This window comes from Squalius cephalus, assembly GCF_949319135.1.
Source record: "Squalius cephalus genome assembly, chromosome: 9".
Classification (NCBI taxonomy): domain Eukaryota; kingdom Metazoa; phylum Chordata; class Actinopteri; order Cypriniformes; family Leuciscidae; genus Squalius; species Squalius cephalus.
The window spans coordinates 32,360,376-32,385,380 of NC_137130.1; the positions used below are offsets into that span (position 1 = coordinate 32,360,376).

At 33.6% G+C, this 25,005-nt stretch overlaps 1 protein-coding gene and 1 long non-coding RNA gene across 2 annotated transcripts; one reads left to right on the forward strand and one right to left on the reverse strand.

Moving 5' to 3' along the window:
• Nucleotides 1–3,435: 3,435 nt before the first annotated feature.
• LOC307163913 lies at nt 3,436–6,869 on the reverse strand. Its single transcript, XR_013822173.1, has 3 exons — nt 5,080–6,869; nt 4,647–4,717; nt 3,436–4,308 (listed from the first exon to the last, which is right to left on the reverse strand). It is a non-coding gene; the product is annotated as an uncharacterized lncRNA (long non-coding RNA).
• Nucleotides 6,870–8,988: 2,119 nt separating this feature from the next.
• Nucleotides 8,989–23,168, forward strand: LOC307163912 (uncharacterized protein). The gene is made up of 15 exons (XM_079880242.1): nt 8,989–10,720; nt 10,860–11,142; nt 11,437–11,543; nt 12,416–12,578; nt 12,664–12,745; nt 12,906–13,016; nt 14,057–14,098; nt 14,209–14,674; nt 14,818–14,978; nt 18,957–19,185; nt 19,309–19,373; nt 19,527–19,676; nt 19,760–21,632; nt 21,745–21,909; nt 22,083–23,168. The coding sequence occupies exons 3-15, from the start codon at nt 11,441–11,443 to the stop codon at nt 22,301–22,303; spliced, it is 3,831 nt and encodes a 1,276-aa protein (XP_079736368.1). The 5' UTR covers nt 8,989–10,720; nt 10,860–11,142; nt 11,437–11,440; the 3' UTR covers nt 22,304–23,168.
• Nucleotides 23,169–25,005: the final 1,837 nt, after the last annotated feature.

The following is a 25,005-nucleotide window of genomic DNA, read 5'->3' on the forward strand; positions in this document are numbered from 1 at the left end:
AAGTCCACTGTTGGTCAGTGTAGAGCGATAGTCCCCTATGTTAGTAATATAGACATGTATGTGTGTATGTGTGTATGCAATGGCAAGTTAATTGTTAGGGACTGCATATAGATAAAAGATATATAATGTAACTTATAGTTATAGTTACAAAATAAAGACACTATTCACACACACACACATATCCATTGCAGGCAGAAGTCCACTGTTGGTCAGTGTAGAGCGATAGTCCCCTATGTTAGTAATATAGACATGTATGTGTGTATGTGTGTATGCAATGGCAAGTTAATTGTTAGGGACTGCATATAGATAAAAGATATATAATGTAACTTATAGTTATAGTTACAAAATAAAGACACTGTTCACACACACACACACAGATCCATTGCAGGCAGAAGTCCACTGTTGGTCAGTGTAGAGCGATAGTCCCCTATGTTAGTAATATAGACATGTATGTGTGTATGTGTGTATGCAATGGCAAGTTAATTGTTAGGGACTGCATATATAAAAAAGATATATAATATAACTTATAGTTATAGTTACAAAATAATTAAACTGTTCACACACACACAGAGATCCAATGCAGGCAGAAGTCCACTGTTGGTCAGTGTAGAGCGATATATATATGTATATATATATATACATATATATACTGTGTGTGTGTGTATACATATTATGGGGGGCCAAACAGGAAATAATTCTATGTAAATTTGAATATATAGTTATAACTATGAATATATTTGTAAATCCTAAATATATAAATGTAACCCTGAATATATAGTTATAACCCTTAATATATAAATGTAAATCTGAATATATAAATGTAAATCCCGAATATATTGTTATAACTCTGAATATATAAATGTAACTCTGAATATATAGTTATAACTTTGAATATATAAATGTAAATCTGAATATATAGTTATAATTCTGAATACATAAATGTAATCCTGAATATATAGTTAAAACTCTGAATATATAAATGTAACTCTGAATATAGTTATAACTCTGAATATATAAATGTAAATCCCGAATATATAGTTATAACTCTGAATACATAAATGTAATCCTGAATATATAGTTAAAACTCTGAATATATAAATGTAAATCCTGAATATATAGTTATAACTCAGCATGTGTGCTCCGCTCAATATTCCACTCTATGCCAATGCGCTCCACTCAATCGCTCACTGCCCAAGCATTCAAATCCCGCTCCTACATGAAATCTCAGTGTAACGTAGGCTACTGTACTATAGCCTTTGTTGATTATTTTTAAGTCATTGTTGGGGGCATTTACAATTTTGCATAGCTGGCCTCTGCACAATGTTTGTGTGATAATAGGCCATTGTTTAAACTTTATTAGTTTCAGAAAGATTCTCGCAGATACAGAGACAGTTGAAACAAAGGCAGATCTTTATTTTACAAAAGCACAAGGTTTTGGTGTTTGGATGTTTAAACATACTCTTACAGCTATCTACTGCCTAATGGTTTGCCAGTTGATAAAACTTTGGATAATATAATTAATAACAACATAAAATCACTTCAGTGTTATGACAATGTTGTTTGCATGAAAACACTTTAATTAGCAGAATTATATTCGTATAGACCAGTGGTTCCCAATCCTGGTCCTGGGGACCCACAGCTCTGCACAGTTTGTATGTCTCCCTCATTTAACACACCTGATTCAGATCATCATCTCGTTAGGAAAGAGCTCTATGAACTGAACTGGGTGTGTCAGATAAAGGAGACATATAAAATGTGCAGAGCTGTGGGTCCCCAGGACCAGGATTGGGAACCACTGGTATAGACTGAGATGTAAAGAAACAGTGGTGGCCACTATCGTAATGAACTGTCAACAGTGATAAGGTATAGCTAAGAGTGCTCCAGACCAACCACGAACGAATGACTTACAGAAGGTATTCTTAACTAAGAATGTTTCAGGAAACACTTATTAACATTAAGGTAAAGCCTGAGTTATATATAAATGTATGTGTGTGTGTGTGTGTGTGTGTGTGTGTCTAATTATACAATGTTCACACAGGCATCAGAGACCAATATGCAAGACAAACATAAAAAGTATAAAAAAAAAATAGAATGATCAAACCATCAGTTATCAAAAATTTTAAATATTAGATTATTTTTTTTATTTTTTTTATGAAAGACCATTTGAATCTAGCCTGGGTTTCCCCATGCTGCCTTGCTCACAGCGCGATTTTATTCACGTTGCTAGGCAGTTTGGACATCATAGACCTAGCCGGCTGAATTCGTTTACAACAAAGATGCATAGACAGTAAAAGAAAAGATGACTGCCTCTGGAGAATTTAGATTTCACACTTATAAATAAGTCAGAAAGAATAAATGCATATTTGGGGTGCTGTCCGAGGAGAGGGCGGGCTCGGTATTCGGCCCGAACCCAGGGTACTCCCCCCATATTCCAGGCTGTGGAAGAACAAGCCGAGAGTGATTGGGGGGATGCTGAAACTGTCAAGGAATGTTAGGTGAGTGAATAAATATATGCTTCCTTTCATGCTGATAAGGTAGGCATGGCAATCGTTTGATGACAAGTTGATTGGATTGATTATTTGAACGAGCTTCTCCCGAACTTTCTGTATGAAACATCATGTGTAGATTCCGCCATCGCGTCTGTTATAGACGATATCGACAGCGCATTCATTTTAAAAGAGGAACAGAGAACCGCGATCAAGGCATTTGTCAACTGGAAACATGAATGAAAAACATATGTCACTTACTCCGTTGCTCTGATTGGTTGTAGGTCTATCCAATTGAGTGCAGAGACATTTTCTTTCCTAGTTCGGTTGAAACACGCCCCATAATCAAAGTTCAATGGACCAGTATCAGACTCACATTCTGACTAGAATCTGAGTATGATGACGTCAGGCTACCATAGACCAGATTTTCCAATGAAAAAGGGAACCAATCGCAGAATGGGGAGGGAGCAGCAAGACGATGATGACACCGAAGCAGTTTGTTTATATCTATGGATCCAACATGGCATCAGACTCGACGTTACCTTCTACCCTCATGTTTATCTTGCACAAACAGTAATATTCACGCCATTGTGTACAAATAAATCTTTGACCCATCGTATTTTTCCTCGTCGAATTTCTGTCACTCTACATACGTCATCTGGTATAATTGAAACGATTGGCTATGAGCTACGTACAGGCGCATTTGATAGACATTCATAGCGCCCAATAAACGGCTCTGGGCATTCGTGAACCACGCCTCAAATACGAGAAAATTAACACGTGGTTCCCAGACCAAGGCTCAAAAGAGACTTGGTCTGACATTAGCCAGGCTAATTTGAATCTGTTTTCCACACAATGGGGTAAAAATTACAGACGGCCTGGCAGCAATAGCTCAAAAGCAGATGTGAGAAGAAGCTTCTTATCATTCATAATATTATTTTTCTTGTTTAACGCACTCTCTTTAAATATATTTTATATGCTTTTTTATGCAGTCCCTAATTTTTTCTCTCTAGCTACAGTTCCATATCAACAAATAATACAGAATTTTAATTTTATTCTCACCAATTATTAATTTACAATATCAACAATGATCTAGACTAGATAAATAAAATGCAACCACAGCAATAAGTCAGGGGAATGCTTTTATTTCTTCCTTTGGTTTGAATTTTAAACATTTTGCAGTTCTTTTTTAAAATGTATACATTTTAATACAATTATAAAATGATATCATGATTTGAGACCCTCTTTTCTGTAATTAAAGACCAATTTTATGGGTTGTGGTGTCTCAGACAATGGCCAATATCAGTTAAAAAAACATCGTTTCCCTTAGGGCTTAAATGAACCTCATCACTTAAAAATAGTTCAGGCTTTTCAAACAGTATGTGTGGATGATGTACAATGCTCCCATTAACACACAAAACAAACTTAGCCATCACATTGTTCACAAACTTTCGCACTTTGTCCACCTTTCCCGGGGGGGCATGCCTCCAGTGGCGCCTTTGGTTTATTGAAGACAGCAGAATTTTCATCTGGGGAAACTGTCTGTTGAGGTCACGTAGGTCCCTCTTCATTGCTTTGAGAAGCAGCACACTTTTCACACGTCCTAGGTCGTTGCCTCCACAGTGAATCACTAGCACATTCGGAGCAGTCCTTCTTTTAAGGCACTGTTGGAAGAAGGGAAGGAGGTCTCCCCAACACATGCCTCCCCTGCCAAACCACTGGACCTGGGAAGCCACTCCAAGATTGGTGCCTATGGTCTCTCTTGCTCGCTTTTCGCCACGTCTAATGTAACTGTCACCAATAATCCAAACTCTGTGCACACCTGATAAAAGGATTACAATACAAATGATTAACTATGCAGCACACAATTGGGAAGTCACACAATTGCTCTAGAATTTGTTGTAAAATATAATTAGCTGCGTCACAATAAACTTTATACATTTAAGGCCTTTCTTTAACATGGAAAGGCACAACTCACAATCTTAAAATCTAGGGCTGGACCATGATTTAAACATCTACAATTTTCAAACGAACATACAATAACACTTAAACATTTGTGTATTTTGAAATGAGATTGCCACTACATGCATTATTGTAAATGTTAAAATCTATTTGAATAAAACATTTTAAAATAGTTCAATAGGTTGAGCAGAAACATACCTTTCTTTTGAGTAGTGGATTCTCTGATGAAGTGTTCTTGTTGAACAACATGAACTGTTGACTTGACTTTTCTAAAAAAAACAAAACAAAAAAAAAACAAGGAAAGTAAAAAAATAGTAATCGTAAACATGTTTAACAGTTGCAACATCTGTAGAATAACTGGTAAAACATTGTTTTTTATGTTTGTTAAATTGACCATTATGATTTTAAATATACGCAATATCATCATTGTTGGTACTACAAGTCTAAAATAAGGATTATTCTAAATTTCTAAATTACTCTTCTAGACATTTTAACTATCCGCAAAAAGGAGTATCAAAAATATAAATTATAAAGATACCAATTACTAATGAAACCAATTTGAAATTCTGAATTGTAACAGCGTAATTATTTATTTTCTTTATAAATAGATCAATCAAAATGCTGAACTTACCTCATGTTGTAGAATATGTTCTCCTCCTTCAAAAACGCAAGGTTCAAACAGAGACAAACACTTCCAAAAGACACGAAAGAGTGAATGTTCTGTGATTATATCCCACAACCCCAACCATCTCTGGACAGTGATTGGGTCTCCAGATAACTGTTGCTATAGAAATGCTAATTTCTCTGGGATTGGAAACAAACTGGCGCCTCCAAATATGTACAAGTGGGTGATTGTTGCTTAGCTTACCCTGGAAAATAATGCTGTTGCAAAAACACTTAATTATGACTTAGTACACTGCAAAAAAAAAAAAAGTTTAAGACTTACTTATAATACACATTTTTGAAAGTCACATGAAATAGACCATATTATTTATTTCAGATTAGTTTTAATAAAATATATTTAGTTAAAATGTCCCAAAGAAATAACAAACACCATATGACACCAAGTGTATCAGTGAATATTTACACACACATTCAATATATATATAGATTTATATAGATTTGTTTCTGGGGTAGAAAATAAAACAACAATATGGTAATCTCTACAAGATCTGTTTTAAAGTGAAAATAAATAAACTCATATGGGGTTATATCATGTATTGGTGTAAACAGTGAACTATATTAAGTATGCAGAACTCCAAATAAACAATACATGGACCAGTACTTTCTTAATATCATTAATCTTGCAGCACAACTTCAATTTAAATGCATCATCACTTTGGATTACATTTTCAGTAAGGTTCTATTCATTTAGATTATGTAATGCATACAGTTATCTGAACTAACCAATAACATCATACACACATTAATGCACAGTGTATTATTTTAGATAACTTATTCATATGAGCTCATAAAATTACAACCGTTTATTTATAGTTTATGGTAAATTAACAAATGAAACCTCTTTGTAAAATGGATAGCACTATTTCTAAATTTCCATTAATTAACCTTATGATCAAAGATAAAACACAGTAAATAATATATATGCCTAGTTTAATATAGTTCTTCTTAGTTAATTACTAATTTGTTGGTTAGTTTCATAGTAAATTAAGTTTATCCAGCTGTTTATCATAACAGAATAAACACTGAAAAGGGTGATCATGAACCAGACGTGAATCCATGAATAGCTGCAATTCACAAGTGTGAATTGAGTGGTTTTAGTTACAAAAAACAGCAATATCATTTCATTTACATACTGCTTAAACCTTTTTCTTTTGGAATGTGTGGTTAACGATTTCCTATACATTTGCCTTTACATATGATAATCACAGGTGATTACAGCTGTGACCTGACAGACTGTTTTTATCTAGTGGAGACCGGGTGTTAATAGGAGACATTAAATGCTTCGATTCCCCAAGCAGATATACCAGAAGTAAAACAATCAGAGGCATAATTAACCCCTTGATTGTCAAGGATCACTGGTGGCCCCAGATTATTTTATTTATTACTCTTTAAAACATCACACTCCTACTTGATCTGCACAAACTGAGCTTCATTAGGAAGGTTTAAGACCCCAGCTTTGATATTTGACCACTGTTTATAATTAAACTGGTTTGAAGTTAGATAAGTTTCTTAATTTATTCCAGAAGTGCAAAATAATTAATCTGTAATGTTCGTTATCTTGAATAGAAATCATCACTCATACAGCAGCCATTCATCTCATCTCCAGTTTATTTGTGTTTATATAGGCCTACATACAATATCCACGATCTCCCAGGGCTATTAGGCCAATGATGCGCACATTTGGAGAAATAATTGATATGATATCGTCATACAGAATAATATTTCTATTTATTTCCCACTGAATTATGCAATCTGAAGAGCTCAAACAGCTAACAGAGCCAGCGATGACTCTGCTCTTCCAGATTTGCGTCAGCAAACGTGATGACATCAGTTCGATATGATTCGTTTGTAAAGCTGTCAATCATCTCATGGTGAACCAACGTGACCATAAGGCTGTCCTTCTGGATGACGCAGTGCTGTGTACACTGTGGACAAACAAAACTAAACACATCTCTTCATCTGATACAAGAAGCTAATAAATGCAGGATTCAAGTTATTCTGTTTTGTGTGTGTTTGATTTCCGTTCGATTTTGGTTATTGTATAGGAACAAAGAATGTTTACAGTATGCATGTGAGTAAAAATAGCCCATTGCTTCATAAAAAAATGCAAAATAGCCTATAACATATTTAAATAATCTTTTTTGACTTGAAACCATTTTAAATTGCGACCGAAATATGATACAAATACTCAATTGTGTTTTAAAGTGAGCTTTAAGTGAGAGTGTAATATTAATAAATGATATTGTGTCATGTAGCTTGAGGCTGCCTGTTGAGCTAATGCACCTTCTACATGAGCTTCCTATTTCATAAAATCATGTTATTTATTTTTTTTAATTCAAGAACAGTTTTTTTTTGTTGTTGTTGTTGTTGGTTTTCTAACAAGACTTAAGATAATAGATGTATTGCTCTTGCATAGTGGAATGACAGAGATTTAGATGACCAAGCAAAAAATACAGGGATACAGGCATTAATGACTGAATTCAAACAAAAGAATAAGAATAAAAGAAAAATGAAGATTAAAGGGTTAGTTCACCCAAAAATGAAAATTCTGTCAGTATTTACTCTCCCTCATGTTGTTCCAACCCCATTAGACTTTCGTTCAACTTCGGAACACAAATTAAGATATTTTTGATGAAATCTGAGAGATTTTTTTTACGTAGTGTAATAGCGTAGCGCGTCTGTGTTTCACGTCACCACGTATCACACATGACCACAGTCGCCCAATAGCCCGCTACGTTATATTACACTATGTAAAAAAAAACCTCGAGGTCCAGAGAGAAGGAAATGAAAAGAGGAATAAAGTCGTTATTTTTGTTTGTTTTTGCGCACAGAAAGTATTCTTGTCGCTTTACAAACTTAAGATTGAGCCACTGGAGTCACTTGTACTATATTAACAATGTCTATAATACATTTTCTGGGCCAGCAAGTTGAGGTGTCCATAAGCCTGCAGGAGGAGTGATCCAGCACTCAGATTTAATCAGAAATATCTTCATTTGTGTTCCGAAGATGAACGAAAGTCTAATGGGGTTGGAACAACATGAGGGTGAGTAATTACTGACAGAATTTTCATTTTTGGGTGAACTAACCCTTTAAGTCTCTTGAAAAGGTGCTAAATGTTCGTCGATTTACATGAATGGGCCATTTCTCCTCACCAGACCAACCAGACATGTTGAGTCAATGACTCTAAATGACAATGAGAGTCAATGACTCTACATGAGTGTTTACAGGGGAATAAGATATTTGGTCTTACAATAGGCTTCATAAAATGCATTTAGAGATCATCCTCAGATTTGATATTCTGAAGCTCAGAATATTTTATACATTTAATAAATATATTCTTAATATTTGATGTTTTTATGTTTGAGCTTATATATCTCAATATTCATAACAGTCTGATAAATTTTTAGTCTTGAACTGTAAACACTCAAGTGATGGCTTTCTAAATATATGTTGGTTATGTGCCTATTCAGAATGATTTCTGAGCAGAAACTTTGATATTTTTGGTATGTCATAAATGCATCACTCACCAAAATTGGGGGTGACTATATAATTGTTTTAAATAAGCTATTCATCTAAGCTGTCTATACAAAACATTGTAAATAACCAGTTCAGTTGTAACAAGTAGGCTTTATCATCTGTATAATTTATTTAATGAATCTGTTTGAGATCAAATTAATGCTAGATGTTTTGATATAAATTAAATATCAAACATATAATGTTAGTACATGGCATGACTGTGTTTAATTTCACTCAGTTATTTTGATTTATTTCCAGATTCAATCATAGGCTTGTTCTTACATAGTAGAGCTTGCGCAGTTTTCAAAAATGGTGCTTTAAATCTCTTGACAAACTAAAAGACTTAAATTACATTTGTATGTATTCTAAATAAAAGACACAGGTTGTACTGAATGTCAGCTTGCTTATTTTTGTAAAGATAATGATTTATTGAGTCCACATGCCATGTAAACTTGAAACTATGCTTCAAATCACAGATCGAGAGCTGTCGTTCAAACCACAACTCTGCGATGCTGTTTACAAATGTTGGTTGGAACTAATACTTCAACGTTTGGTAAAAAATAAATAAAAAAATAAAGTAGATTCATTTTATCATTTCATTTTCATTTAAGTAGCTTTTATAAATGTGCAAAGAAAAAAAAAACATTACTGGTGTGAATCTTGAGACAAAACAATGGCATATTTTAAGATTCAAATTTGAGGTTGGTGTCTCTAAAACTATGCCCCCAGTTTCACAGACAACGCTTTCTCAGACGCATGTTTGAGCTGTTTTAACTGAAAACATATTTAAATTATGTATTATCAATTATTATCAATTGTATTACAGTTTTTATATTTGAGCTTGTATACCTTTAAAATATGTGTCTCATTTATTCCCCACCTGGTAAAATGGGGGCTGTCTTAGAACATTTTAAAGAATTATAATGTATAAAGTGGTATAAATAATTGTGGTGTGACTTGACTGTATATAAATTACAGAGCTGATTGAAACATATCCCAATTGCTCTGATCAGATGGTTCCTCACTGCTGTTTTCCAGTCCTTGGGTGGACTGCTACCCTACCCCCCAAATACCCCCGCAGGCAATTTGCATTTCTATGGAGAAGAGCTTCAAAGGACAGCATGTCATAGACACATAGGCCAGACTGTGAAAGTTTTACCTTAGGCCCCGTCCACACTACTGCATTTTCGTTTAAAAACGAAGACTTTTTGCTACGTTTGCACCTCCCGTCCACACTAAAACGGCAAAAACGGAGACCCAAAACGGAGAAGTTTAGAAACGCTGCCGACCCGTTTTTCGTTTTGAATCTCCGGAGGGCGTTTTAGAGTGGACGGGTCAAAACGGAGGACTTTAGAAACGATGACGCAGAGGCTCACGCTCGGCTCTATGATTGGGTGTCACCAGTCATGGAGTATACACAGGTAATATTCAGTACCAGTAAACTTCACCCGCTGGAACAGTTTCTTACAGTAAGAAACTGGCGCGTCTCAGGCGCGGTAAACGCGTGCATGCTAGAAATATAACCGACACCTATTTTTCTTGCGACACGCAAGCGTGTTGGAAGCGTTTTCTGGCAAAATGGAATAGGAAAAGATGTTTATATGTCATTTTGACACAAATACATATTAATAAATGATATTTTGATGTTTGAAAACATTTTTTACAGTCTATGCTTGAAAGTCTCTAGGTTTACACCGGCACGCACATGCCCAGTGTTGGTGAATGGTCACGTGATCCGCGTTTGCAGTCGTTTTAATGTGGACTGAGATCAATTCTAATACGCAGCTAATACGCAGTGTTGTTTTTTTTTTGTGATTCAACACAAGGTACTCTTAAGTAAGTGGTATGAGCTTTCTTTTCAGATGTGCTATACAAGTTAAGTTAAACCAACATAAATATGAATGCCCATGGTAAATGCTACGTCCTATATAACCATTTGATTTACATTAAATGAGAATATTTTTATATTTATTTACATTGTGTGAAATTACTTTTTTTCTTTATTAACTTTATCATTTCTATCTGCCACTGGTATAGGTTTGTGCTCTGTGCTCTATACGTACAGAAAAAAAGTGAGTAATTATAATGTATGTAATAGTAATTGAGGAAAAGGAATTTTTCCTGATCCAACTGATGTTTACAATTTGAACTGAATTTAAAAACAATGGACTATACACTTATTTTGAACTGGCTGTTTGATTTCATTCACAGATAAATTTGCATAACAGAACCAATAGTAATGATGGGTAATTGTGGCTAATCTGTGGGCGTCGGCCCAATCACTGCTCAGATAGCAGCATGTGTATCATCTATTCTATGTTCCTAACTCACACTTCAGTTTTGCCATTTGGAAGACAGCTCCTATACGCGATTGTTTCCTACATTGGAGAGTTATCTTTCTGTTATAGTTTAAAGACTGTATCTACCTCCAAGAACCTCATAAAAAGCGCACTGAGACATTTCTCATCTCAGTTTTTTCTTTCCAAATTAAGAGGTAAGTTGAACATTATATATTTTATGATAATTTGTAAATGCTAATTTTATAAAATATTGATATCCTCTTACAATGTAAATATGCATGTATATTACCGGTAATATTATTGATAATCAGATTGTTGGTAATTTTTTTTTTTTTTTTTTATTTTTTTACTACATTTTAAATTGTTACCCACGGTGTCATCTTTTCAATCATTTATTTTCTATGAAATTCTAAAGAGGTATTATTTATTTATTTATTTATTTTGCATATGAAGTAATCCTACATAAAATAATTTTAAATATTTCACAGGAAAATGAGACCCAGAAGAGTTTTTCCTGAAAAAGAAGCTTTGTACTTCATTGCTTCTGGCAAAGATAAAGACACATTTGAGAAACAATTCATGAGTGAAGAGAAAGGTAAGTTACTACATACAATTCTCCCATCAATACTGTATGACTTTGCAAAACTTAAATAAAAGCTAAGTGTGGTCACTAATTAAAGGAATAGTTCACTTAAAAATGAAAATTCTGTCATCATATACTCACTCTCATGTTGTTTCAAACCTGTATGAATTTCTTTCTTCTGCTGAACAGAAAGGAAGATATTTAGAAGAATGTCAGTAACCAGACAGTTTCTGGTCTCATTGACTTCCATAGTATAATTTTTTTCCTACTATGGAAGTCAATGGGATCAGAAACTGTCTGGTTACTGACATTCTTCTAAATATCTTCCTTTCTGTTCAGCAGAAGAAAGAAATTCATACAGGTTTGAAACAACATGAGAGTGAGTATATATGACAGAATTTTCATTTTTAAGTGAACTATTCCTTTAATGTCAAAGGGTTGGGTTTAAAATATGAACCTAGAGAAAGCAGGCTGTTAAAACAAAACACGCAAGAGGGGAAAAAACATGATTGCTTTGACCAGTTAAAGGTGGATTTACATCTGTTTTCCTGCCAGTATTTATGTTATAAGCTGCTGATGTCTCTAAATTAAACACTATTATGTAAATGTGTGAGTGCTCTTGATATTATTTGTAAGTAACTGCCAGTTAGAATGTGAGGGGCCTGTGTAATAATGGAAATGATGAATATTTAGTGTCTGATTTTTTCAGACAGAAAATCTGATTTTTTTTTTTTATTATTATTATTTTTTTTACACTTTTATAAAGATGTAGATACAGTTGTTTTCGAAGTAACAATACCATTGAAAATAATTTAGACAACCTGAATAACTTCATGAATCTTTTATCATACTATTAATTTACTTGTATTTATACTATTTATTAGGTTTTGGAGTAATTGCCACAAAACACATTGAGCCAGGTGAATTCCTGTTGGAGTATGTTGGAAGACACATCACTGGATCTGAAGGAGAGAACCTGTTCAAAGACTACTCAGCTGAAAATGCAGCATTTTTGTATTTCTACTCCTTTCAGGAACAATCTTACTGGTAAGATTAAATTAATGAATGTTCCAATGAAATATAATACCATTATGACAATTCAAAAGTGTTTTTAAAATATTTCACCACACAGTGTTGATGGCAGTCAAGATACAGAAAGACTAGGACGATTCATAAATGATGACCACATCAAGCCAAACAGCAAAATTAAAATAGTAAGTCTGTCTTTAATGTATTCTTATTCTTTGTTTCAATTACACCTTTTATACAGCCTCATCTTGTAGCATTATTTGACATTATTAAAAACTAGGCGACTTTTCAAATGATGTTTTTGTTGTTTTCATTTGTGTGTTTGTGTGCTTTTGTAACCAATAGATAATGGATGAAAAGAAAAGACCACATCTGTGTGCATTTGCGTTAACAAAAATCAATGCAGGAGAAGAAATTTTATACGACTACGGAGATCCTAACTGCCCATGGAGACAGGTATTTAAACTTCTATTTCTATTTGTTGGTGTCTTATTTTCATTATTTTATCAAGTGGTGAGGAAAACTTGCTAACACTTTACAATAAGGTTAATTGGTTAACATTAGTACTAAATGACCAATACATTTGTTACAGTATTGGTTAATCTTTGTTAATATTAGTTAAAATCCAGCTGTTTCAATGTTTGTGCATGTTACTTCACAGTGTGTTATTAATTTTAACAAATACAACTTATGATTTTAATGATGTATCAGTACATTTTTAAATTAACAATAACCAAAGTTTAATAAATGCTGTTTAAGTGTACAATTTTTACTTTAAAAAAGCAAATTATTGAGGTAACACTTATATAGTTTTTATATGGTAACACAATAAGGTTTCATTTGTTAACATTAGTTAATGTATTAATTTGCATGAACTAAAAGCCATACATTTGGTAAAATATTTATTCATCTTTGTTAGTGTTAGTTAATGATACTCCGGCTGTTCATTGATTGTTCATGTACATTTACAACGTATTACCTAATTGATTTTAATAATGCATTACTAAATGTTGAAAATAACATTAACAAAGTTTAATAAATGCTGTATAAGCGCAGTTCATTATTGGTTTGTTAACTAATGCTAGCTAATGAAACCTTATTGTAAAGTGTTACAAGATTCTCTTATCCTCAACAATACTGCTGTACAATTTTTACCTTTAAAAAAGCTAATTATTTAGGTAACACTTACACAATGAGGTTTCATTTGTTAACATTAGTTAATGTCTTAATTCACATGATCTAAAAGCAACACATTTGGTACAATACTTATTCATCTTTGTTAATGTAAGTTAATTAAACTCCAGCTGTTCATTGCTTGTTCATGTACATTTACAACGCAATAACTAATGTTAATAAATACAACTTTTGATTTTAATAATGCATTACTAAATGTTGAAATTAACATTACATACTATTAAGAAATATTGTAAAAGTGGTGCTCATTATATGTTCATGTTAACTACATTAATGATTGCTTTTAATGTAATTTGTTTCAGAAAACCAGTATTTCCACATTCAGAGAGATCAAGGAAAATATGGTAAATATATATAGAGAGGTCTGTTCCTTCAGCTGAGTTTACTAATAACTATATACACTGTAAAACATTTCTTACATTTCAATATGCTTTTGCTTTTTTGCATTTTACAGGAATCACGATGGAAGAATTCATTTGAAAACTTTGATTTAAAGCCTGGTTTGATGAAAATGGATGACCTTGTTATCAACACAGAAATGAAGATTGCAAATGGATGCAATGCTGCTGAGATTTTCCCAGGAGTCTTCAACAACTGCAAAGTTGCAGTGAAACGAGTTGCCAAACATGTTTCCAAAACTGAATTGGAAATGGCTCATTTCCTGAGTTCAAAAAATTTACAAGCAGAGCACCTTCTGCAACACATTTCAGTGTTGGAAGACACTTACTTTGCCTATTTTGTGTCACCTCTTTGTGAATATAGTCTGATGGAGCTGATTGAAAACAAGGATTTTCCTGAAAGAAAAAGCCTGATAGAGAATCGAAGACTAGAGATCTGCCAGGAGTTACTGCAAGGACTTCAGGAACTGCATTCATATGGAATTTTGCACAGAGACCTGAAGCCTGAAAATATTTTGTTTGGTAAGAGCAGTCTGTGGATTAGCCATAGCTATAATTATCCTGTAATATCAGCAGAAATTTTCATTTAAAATGCATGAGCATATGATAATGTGGATATCATTTTAAGTGTTACATTTTTTGTGAGCATTTTTACTTTTCTACAGATATAAGCAATAAACTGTACATCGCAGACTTTGGAGCAAGCAGAAAACTTGATCTGGCACAAACCACACTGCTCTCTCAAATGGCTGGATCTTTTTCTTGGTCGAGTTATGAAGATGTTGGAGGCATGCAATACAAGTACAAGAAAGAATCAGATATCCAGGTAAGGGTTGAAAATATCATGTTAAAACTTGTTAATTTGTGGGAGGACGCCGGCACACAGAAGTGTTTTTTAATTACACTATATCAAAGTTACTTTAAGATTTAATGTAAAAATAATAATAAAAGGCAAATTATACATTATTTAAAAGGTTTAAGACTCAATCCTAAAAATGTTTTACCTCTGTTTTATTATAAATATCTCATGGTGACTGTAATTTAATTTCTTAATTTGTGTCAAAGGAAAAAATCTGCTATATGGTCATCATGAAAGCATTTGACTACACAATGTTTGGTCTCAATTTATTTTGATGGTCTCTTTAACACATTCTGTTGATTATAAGTAATGTTACAACTACATGTGAACTAATTCTCATTAGAGTACTACAGGAGTATAAGTAGACTAGAGACTAAAATGTAGGTTAGAGTAAAAATAAGTTGACATGTATTATATATTTAGTCAGTATAATGTCTATTGGGGTTTATCACAGTCAAATTTTAGCAGATATTAAGCAGATATAGTCTACTAATACTGTAATTACAGTTGGTTGACATGTAGCTGCACATTTATTTATAGTTAGTAGAATGTTCAAAAGGGACCATCAAAATAAAGTGTTCCCTTTCATAGTCACTACGAGTTACGACGTGACGACGAATAACGTCTCCGTTCCCTACTCAGGGAACCAGGGAACTTACTTAACTGAGACTTTTCCAGCATTCCTCTGGGTTTTTAGTTCAAAAGTGAACACATTTGGAAAAATATTGATGGATTCTCATTATTAATTCACATTTCAGAGTGGAGTTTTATTTATTTATTTATTTATATTTTTATCCTAAATTAATCAATGTAACCAATAAAGAGCAGCGGGTTTCAAACCCTTGGTCGCGTCCAATATTTAAAAAATGGGTTGTCTTGATGATTTAATGAAAATGGACTTACATAAAAATGAAATAAAATTAAATTAAAATAATAATATAAAATAATATTATATAGGCCTAAGGAAATATGCTAAATATATTTTGATTTAAAAAAAAATATTCAATAAATCAATAAAATAAAATACTGCAAAAATATGCAGCTGAGTTAGTTTCATTTTACTCCACAAATAAGGTGATAGAAAGTAAACAAAAAATAAATAAATGGTCATTTCAAAAGTTTGAAAACCACTGGTATAGAGCATTAAAAACTGGTATAGAGCATCCATTCATTAACAAAATAATTATGACCTTGTGCAGAAAGTCAAGAACGTTTACTAAAACAAATACAATTATGATGTTCCATGATTTTCCAATCACAGTGCTGGTTATAACTTAAGTATTGTATTGTACACAGTTACTCATTCCAAATTACATGACACAAATTGCAGTCAGTGATGAAATCTAGATTAATCTAGATTACAATCTAAATACAATTTATTAAATTTATTACAATAATTTACAATATTATTTACAAATAATTTACAATCCTGTAATCTAAATAATTTTAGGTAATGTAATTGGACTACTTTGTGAGTACTTTTGACCCTAACGATTCAATAGGATAATTGTGTACCATATTGATAAAAATACCATGAGAAAGAAAATATATATATTTTTTTGCTATCAATTTTGTGAAGTGCATTAACTATTATAGCCATTAACTATTATAGCTTTTAGCCTTTATTACAGTATGTAAACTATCCTATCCTCTAAGCCTCATCAGATCACAAAGAGAATGTATTTTAAATACTTGAAAGGCCTTATAAGTTTTGATAACATGGTTTTGATCTAATAAATTGTCTTGGTTTGATGCTGAGAATTTTAACATTGAGCACATTTTTTTGTAAATTTGAACGACAAAAATCGGTGTTGCCTACACCGTTATCCTCTTTTTACAATTTGCACCCTGTTGACTTCAATGGGGCAAGTACTAAACCTGCTTTTAGCCTCTTAACATCCTTCATGTGTCATTACAAGTGCACCAGCCATGTGAGTGATTCCTTCAGAGTGAACACGGGTGAATCTGACTGCAGTAGATGTGAAAGGGTTTGTGCTGGAGCAATCTGTAAATTAATCTGGCCGTTAGAGTTATCATCTGCAGATTTTAAGTTAAACATGGTCAGGTCTGTGGCTTCATTGGGTTTCTGTACTTTAACAAGAACCAATTTCTGTTTTGTCATAAAATATCAATGAGAAAAATATTTTCTAAAAACTTTACAATACACTTAAGCCTATATATTATGTTTCTTAATGATTGTAATTATGATTTTATGACAACAAATTGCGAAGTGTCTTCTTTAACCCTTTCACGTATAGTGGTCACTACAGTGGACAGCTATTAATAAAGCATTTTCTTGAATTTGCATGGGTTTTTATGGCAAAGTTGCACATCAGCCTCATTGGACCCTGGTGCATCATCCTATAAATTGCAACCAAGGGCAAGCCGTTGTGTTTCGATTTTTCTCCCCTCCAAACCAAGATGGCCAAGGGTCAGTCAGACATGCCAAGTTGCTCCGGAATATCCACCCATTCCTTCTATCCTAGGAGACTCAAGCAATATCTAATGAGTCATATCACAGTAAAATTTTCCAAGTTTTGATTTTAGATTGAGAGAAAACTCTGATTAATCACATGTCCACTGTAGTGGACGTCATGCATCAACTGCTATATTTCAGCTACAATTCATAATTATAATGGGAATGTTAAAACTTAAAAACTTGATCTGCAGTGAATTTTTTACTGTAAATAAATGTATTTGTATTATTAGAATGTAATTTTCATTGACATCGAAAAAAGTAATCTGAATTTGTAATGCATGTTACTTGTAATGCGTTTCTTTACTCATAACATCAAAAAGTAATCTGAATACGTAATTCATGTTACTTGTAATGCGTTTATATATTCGTTACATCAAAAAGTAATCTGATTAGGCAATGCACATTACTTGTAGTTAATTACTTGTTAGATCAAAAAGTAATCTGATTAGGTAATGCATGTTACTTGTAACACATTACTTTACTTGTAACATCAAAAAGTAATCTGAATGTGTTATGCATGTTACTTGTAATGCATTACATCCAACACTGATGAGATGAGATTGAAAAAATGTAATGCTAGGTTTTCTCAGAGGAGGGCTATGATAGAAATGTGCATGTCCATCTTGAACATAATCAGAATTATCAGCTAATAAGGGTAAATCTCCATACTCTGGTGCACTGGAGGGAACATCTGAGTGGGTTCCACAGTTGTGCCTTGACAGTCTGTAGAAAATTCTGATGGAATCACGTCCTCATGTTCTGATATCAAAGATACGCGAAGTGCAACTTGTATGAAGTTGTACGAAGCCTTTCCAATATTTTTAATTTATATTTGTTGTATATATTTTATATTTTCAGTTTCACATGATTTGATATAATTGTTTTGATTAGTTTGTTAAATTCACATACTTTATCTGTTTGATTATTGTCTTATATTTAATACAGTATATCTTCGTTTTTAACCATAACCGCATGCTGTCCACTCAAGTGGACACCTGAAGATCTCTTTGAAAAATTTGTAAAAAATCTTGTTTTTCATGCCCTAAGAGGAATAAAAACACATAGGGAAAAAAAATACTGACTAAGGTTATCATAATTCATGCATGAAAGGGTTAAAATTAGACTACAACTATGCTTCTATTCCAAAAATGTCATGAACAATGAACTTCATGAACATCCCCTATTTAATTTGGGGATGACAATTCTTAGGTTTGGGTTCAAATGGATTAACAGGTTACATGTATGCAGTTACAATACTATTTTAGTATGTGATCAATATGATTTGTAATCAGTTCTGTCAAAAATGCATACATTTGTTCTATGTTCAATTGTTCTGAATGCTAATATTCGAGCAGCTTTCATTTGAGCACAGCAGCATTTTGTCATCATTTTAATCATCTTCATTCATTCTGCAGTTTAGTTGTGACCATTTCTGAAATTTTTGTAAATATTATTTTATTTTGTAGGTAGCAGGATGCTTGGTTCATTATATCCTGACGGATGGGCAACACCCCTATCAGACAACTACACCCTACTCCAAGGATCCAGTTGGGCTATCTCAAAATGTCAGAATGGGTAACTTCACTCTTCAATGTGAAGAAAGATGGACAAGACAAAAATATATTATTAGCAGAATGCTGTCTAATTCAATCGAAGAACGTCCCACCATTGAGGAATGCCTTCAGTCTTTCACATGTACGTTCCAAGACTTACACTTTTCTCTTCACCTCATTAATAAAACTTTGTAGATTTTACAAGAATGTAGAAAAAAAATCCTTAAATTATTGGATATCCTTAACAATTGTTGTGCATTTACAGGTTTCATACACCAGTCGGATTACACTGGAATCACAAACAACTACAGCAATGTGAATGAAAATGAAGTAAGTACTTTTCATTTTCATAAAAAAAAAAAAAAAGTTTAAGACCAAAAAGACAACAGTGATTCTAAAACACAGTATGTGTTTTAGAATCAGCAGGCTCTAGATAGAAAACAAACATGGACATGGATTTCACACACTGTTATTGTTTTACAGGACAGAACCCATACAGCAGATTTCTGTCCCCAAACGTCAGATGAGATGGACATCCTAGAGAGTACCGACAGTGATAAGCCAGAAAGTGTTTGCAGTGATGAGATGGATTCATCTTCTCACACTGAGGAGGACTTATATGAGTCTGAAATGGTAATTAAGGGTTTTATACTTTATAATATATAACATTGTTATTATTTACAAATACATTTCAGTTGTGTGGTTCTTTATTTCAGAACAACACTGAACAACAGGTTTCCTTTTCCCTGGAAATCTCAGAAGAAGAAGAAGACGACACAAAAAAAGCTAAAGGACATGTTGCAGAACGCATCCAAGGAAAACCACTTATGAAGAGTTGGATAGAAATAGATGAAAGTGCCCACGGCTGTAGCTCTCAACAAAATCAAATAAAAGTGAAAATGTCCTCAAACAGTGTACATCAACGCATCTATGACAAGAAGAATTACTGTCTTTACTGTGAGAAGCCTTATCCAAAAATTGCAAGACATCTACAGCAGAAACATTCTGAAAAAGTTGAAGTTGCAAAGGCACTTGCACACAACAGAGGCTCAAACATGCGTACTCTTCTATTAACCAAAGTAAGGAACATGGGAAACTACCACCATAACAGTTCAGTCCTATCCTCTGGGAAAGGACAGATCATACCAAAAAGACAAGCAACTCGTGAGTCAACAGCAATAGACTATCTGCCTTGCAAGTTTTGCTTTGCTATGTATGTCAAAACAGATCTCTGGAGACATCACAAACGTTGCAAATTACAAGACAAAGAAAATATGCCAGTGAAACGAAAAGTTCAGGCAAGTTGTTCTCTGTTGTTGCCAATGGACTCTGACGTTTCTAGTGGACTTAAAAATATTATTGAAGATATGACATATGATACCGTTACTCAAGTGGTGAAATCTGACCCGTTGATTCTGTCACTGGGTGAGAGAATGTTCCTCAAAAACGGAGAAGTTTCACGGCACCGGGCAGACATTAGAAATAAGATGAGAGAACTTGCCAGACTTCTTATAGTGACAAGAACTATTGATAAAGACATTGTTGCTTTGAAGGACTTGATCAACCCAGGAAAGTTCAACACAGTACTTGAGGGAGTAAAAAAGATGACTGGATTTGATTCCTCAACCAACCGATTCTCAGTCCCTTCAACAGCACTGAAACTGCGTCATTCCCTTGTGAAAGTGTCATATATTTTGCAGGGAGAGGCTTTACGTCAAGAGGATGATGCATTGAAGGGAAGAGCAGAGCAATTCAGTAAATTAATTGAACTAGAATGGACAATTCATGTTTCATCTAATGCACTGAAAACTTTGTACCAGAAAAAGTGGAACAGTCCCCAAATGCTGCCTTTAGCAGAAGACATAAAGAAGCTCCATGATCATCTAAAGTGTCTTGAGGAGGTCAACAAAAAAGCACACATTGAACACACATCACAAAGGTCATGGAGTGATCTCTCTCAGGTGACTCTAGCACAGCTAATATTATTCAATCGGCGTCGAGAAGGTGAGGTTTCAAGGATGGAAGTCAAAACATACCTGCAGAGAAACAAACAGATGATTCAGGATGAAATTATGGAGAGCCTTTCACCTTTTGAGAAGAAACTCTGTAAGAATCTCACCAGAGTAGAGGTACGGGGGAAACGAGGCCGCAAAGTACCAGTACTATTTCCCACAAATATAACAGAATCTGTGGAACTTCTAATTAAAACTAGAGAAGATGTTGGGATTTCCCCTAGCAATCCCTACATATTTGCTCGTCCTTTTTATGGATCACAGGAGAGCATCCGTGGTTGTGACTGCTTAAAGCGATTTGCAGAAAGCTGTGGGGCTAAAAACCCAGAAAACATTACATCTACAAAGTTGAGAAAACATGTAGCCACAGTTTCTCAGCTACTTAACCTGCAAACGCATGAACTAGACCAACTAGCAACTTTCATGGGTCACAACATTGAAGTCCATAGGGAGTTTTACAGACTGCCTGAAGAAACCTTACAAGTTGCAAAAGTGAGCAGAATTCTGTTTGCCCTGCAAAGTGGAATAGGCAAATTTAAAGGAAAATCTCTGGAGGACATAACGCCAAACATCAACTGTAAGTAAATTACTTATGTGTATATGTCTTTTGTTTAAACAATTCATAGTGTCCACACTTTGTAAAAATCTACTTTTAGTTTTAAAGAATGTGAATGCTCATTTTGTTACAGTTGAAGGGGGCTCCAGCAACTCAGACACAGAGGATGCTGAATCTGAAAAAAGGATGACAGAGGATGATCATTCGGAAAAAAGGGCTGCCACCTCAATAACGACCGCAGCCTCAAGAGAGGCAGTTCCATTCTTTAGGATTTCACCACTGCCTTTAAATAAAAAGGGTTTGTTATTCCACTTTGCATAAAAAAATTGTATCTACATGAAACATCTTGACATGTATTTTAAGAATTGTCTGTGCTCTTCAGCTTGTAAAATCTACATTATTCAAATTTTGGTTATTCTTTAATTCAATTAATTTGATTTACTTACTTAATTTCTTAATTTATTTTAACAGGAAAGTCCAGAAAGACCTGGTCAGAGAAGGAGAGTAAAATTATTGAACATCATTTCAAGAATTTCCTAAAGGAAATGAAAGTCCCTGGAAAAGTGGATTGTGAAAGATTCTTAAATGAAAACAAGATTTTAATTGGTAATGAAAGAGAATGGAAAGCAGTAAAATACTTTGTGCACAACCGAATAATCACTATCAAGAGAAATTTGTGTCTACAGTATTGAACCTATAGCAATACTGGGACCTTGCATATGGAGTATTGATGTTTTATGTCACAATACTGGGAGCTTGCGTATGGAGTATCGATGTTTTATGTCACAATACTGGGAGCTTGCGTATGGAGTATCGGTGTTTTATGTCACATACTGGGAGCTTGCGTATGGAGTATCAATGTTTTATGTCACAATACTGGGAGCTTGCGTATGGAGTATCAATGTGTCATAACATTGGTAGTTCATGTAAATGGAGCGTCAGTGTGTCATAACATTGGTAGTTCATGTAAATGGAGCGTCAGTGTGTCATAACATTGGTAGTTCATGTAAATGGAGCGTCAGTGTGTCATAACATTGGTAGTTCATGTAAATGGAGCGTCAGTGTGTCATAACATTGGTAGTTCATGTAAATGGAGCGTCAGTGTGTCATAACATTGAAATGATTGACTATGTCCAAACTATTTGAGTGATCGATCATTTTCTGTCTTTTTTTAAGTTGTTTTAAAAAATCACTATTTTACACGTGCTTTTCGTTAATATATTTCATGGTATTTGTAACTTTTAATATAATTTATTTGGTGTTACCCTTTTATTTATTTAATTATTTATTTTATATAAAGCAAAGCAACTTGTTTCAGAAGCAATATATCGTTGATGTTGTGGTATACATTTAGGCACTCATCACTGAGGGTGGAAAGTCTGCACTACCGCAGGGGGGGCTCTTTTAGTGAGCTTATGAGATTTTCTATGTGATAAACTGAATGGTTTATTATGTGAAAAACCATTTCCGTTGTCAGGAGTGCAGCAAGAGCAAGTAAGAAACCTTCAGTTTAGGAGTGTGTGGACCTTAAATAAACTTTAACTTGATTTCATTCAACATGCTGTAGGTATGCATTTTTTCACTATTTATTCTAATTGCAAGAACTGGTTTATGAGTGTTATTGTGAATAATATTACTACGTCATTACATATTCTGTAAGTCAAAACTCAAACTGAACCAACTGAACATTTGAAATGTGAAAATCAACATAAAACTTTGAGTTTTGACCTCCGGTAGAGGTGGGCATATATTAATTGTTTTAATCTAGATTAATATTGAAATTAATCTAGATTAATCTAGATTAAAATGGTTCATTTAAATTATGCCGAAGACATTCAGAATATGTGTGCTACACAAAACTGGACTATAAAAGTAAGTCTTTGAGAACGGGTTTCTCAAGCCATGTGGCGCATTATACCAGGGGGTCATCTTCTGTTTCCAAAATGCATCATAAACTGCTTGAGAAAGCTGTTCTACTCATAGACTGTAAAAGGTTACTACTGTACTGTTACCGTCCGTAGGCAACATTAGGTAGGCCTATGTTATTATCAACTACTATAGGCTATCAATTTGGGATGGGCGATATGGCCTAAAATCCATATTGTGATATACATTGCAGCCTCTTGTGATAACGATATATATTATTAAAAAAAAAACATTTCAGAAAAGGTTACACAGACCCTGCTAAACAACTGCTAAATGTTTTTTTTGTTTTTTTTAGGGTGCATGTTGTTTTGAGAGCATATATTGTGCAAAACTGTAAGTATACAACATAATTTTGCAGATAAATAAAATTTAAGTACACTAGCTGCAGAGACTTCAGTAGGTCTAATGTTTATTATGGCCTGGAGCTTATGAAACCCCAAATTTAAAATTAGAATATTGTCTAACTGATGTCTTTTCAGTTAAAAAGAAACACAACAATGCTTCTTAAAATCAGGCGCAGACAGAGATTATGTGCTACACCACTAAGATATATTGGGAATAATATGCGCGCGCTGGTATTCAGTGATATGTTTCATTTTGAATTTGAGGTGGTAGAACGGATTAGTCGTGTGTTAATTTACCGAACTGTTACCCCAGACACTCTGTCTATATAGTTTGCTGCTGCTCGTCGGGCGGCTTAAATCCGAACCAAGTCCAAATAATGGATGTTACACGATCTTTTTCACCAGCTTTCACTTTCAGCTGTGTTTACTTAAAGCCCATGTTGCAGGTTAACCACCACTGTCGATTAATGGGTACATAAATCACTCAAGATATGTATATCATTTTTCAAATGTCTCAAAAATAGCCTCAGCCTGTTTTAGAACTATACAGAATGAGTGGAGAGTTGGTGAAGTGTCCTGGCGAGTTGCTATCATTTAACAATGCAGCAATGAGCACTGGAGCTAGTCTACGAGCAGCAGTGCACAATAACGACACTTTTTTTAATCTTTTTTTTTTATGAATAGCACAATAGAGTGAAAAAGCAACGTTTTCTTTATATCTAGTGGCAGTGATCATGACGTTAGTTCAGATAAGTACCGCTAACCTTTGTTATAGTGTCGTAGTACTGGTAAACTTTGTCTTTGTCATCTAGAAATAGAAGGCATCATGCTAGCTATATGGGCGTTTCTAAGCGTTTGTCTCTTCCTCCGGTGCAAATGTTGTTGCAAACGTAACGTTAGCTATATATATATAAATATATATATATATATATATATATATATATATACAGTATATACAGTATATATATATATATATATATATATATATATATATATATATATATATATATATATATATATATATATATATATACTTTTTTTTTTTTACTTTGATAAATTATTTATTTTTTTCATTCTTTTTTCATCTTCATTCTTGCTAATAATTTTTATTTTTTATTGTATAT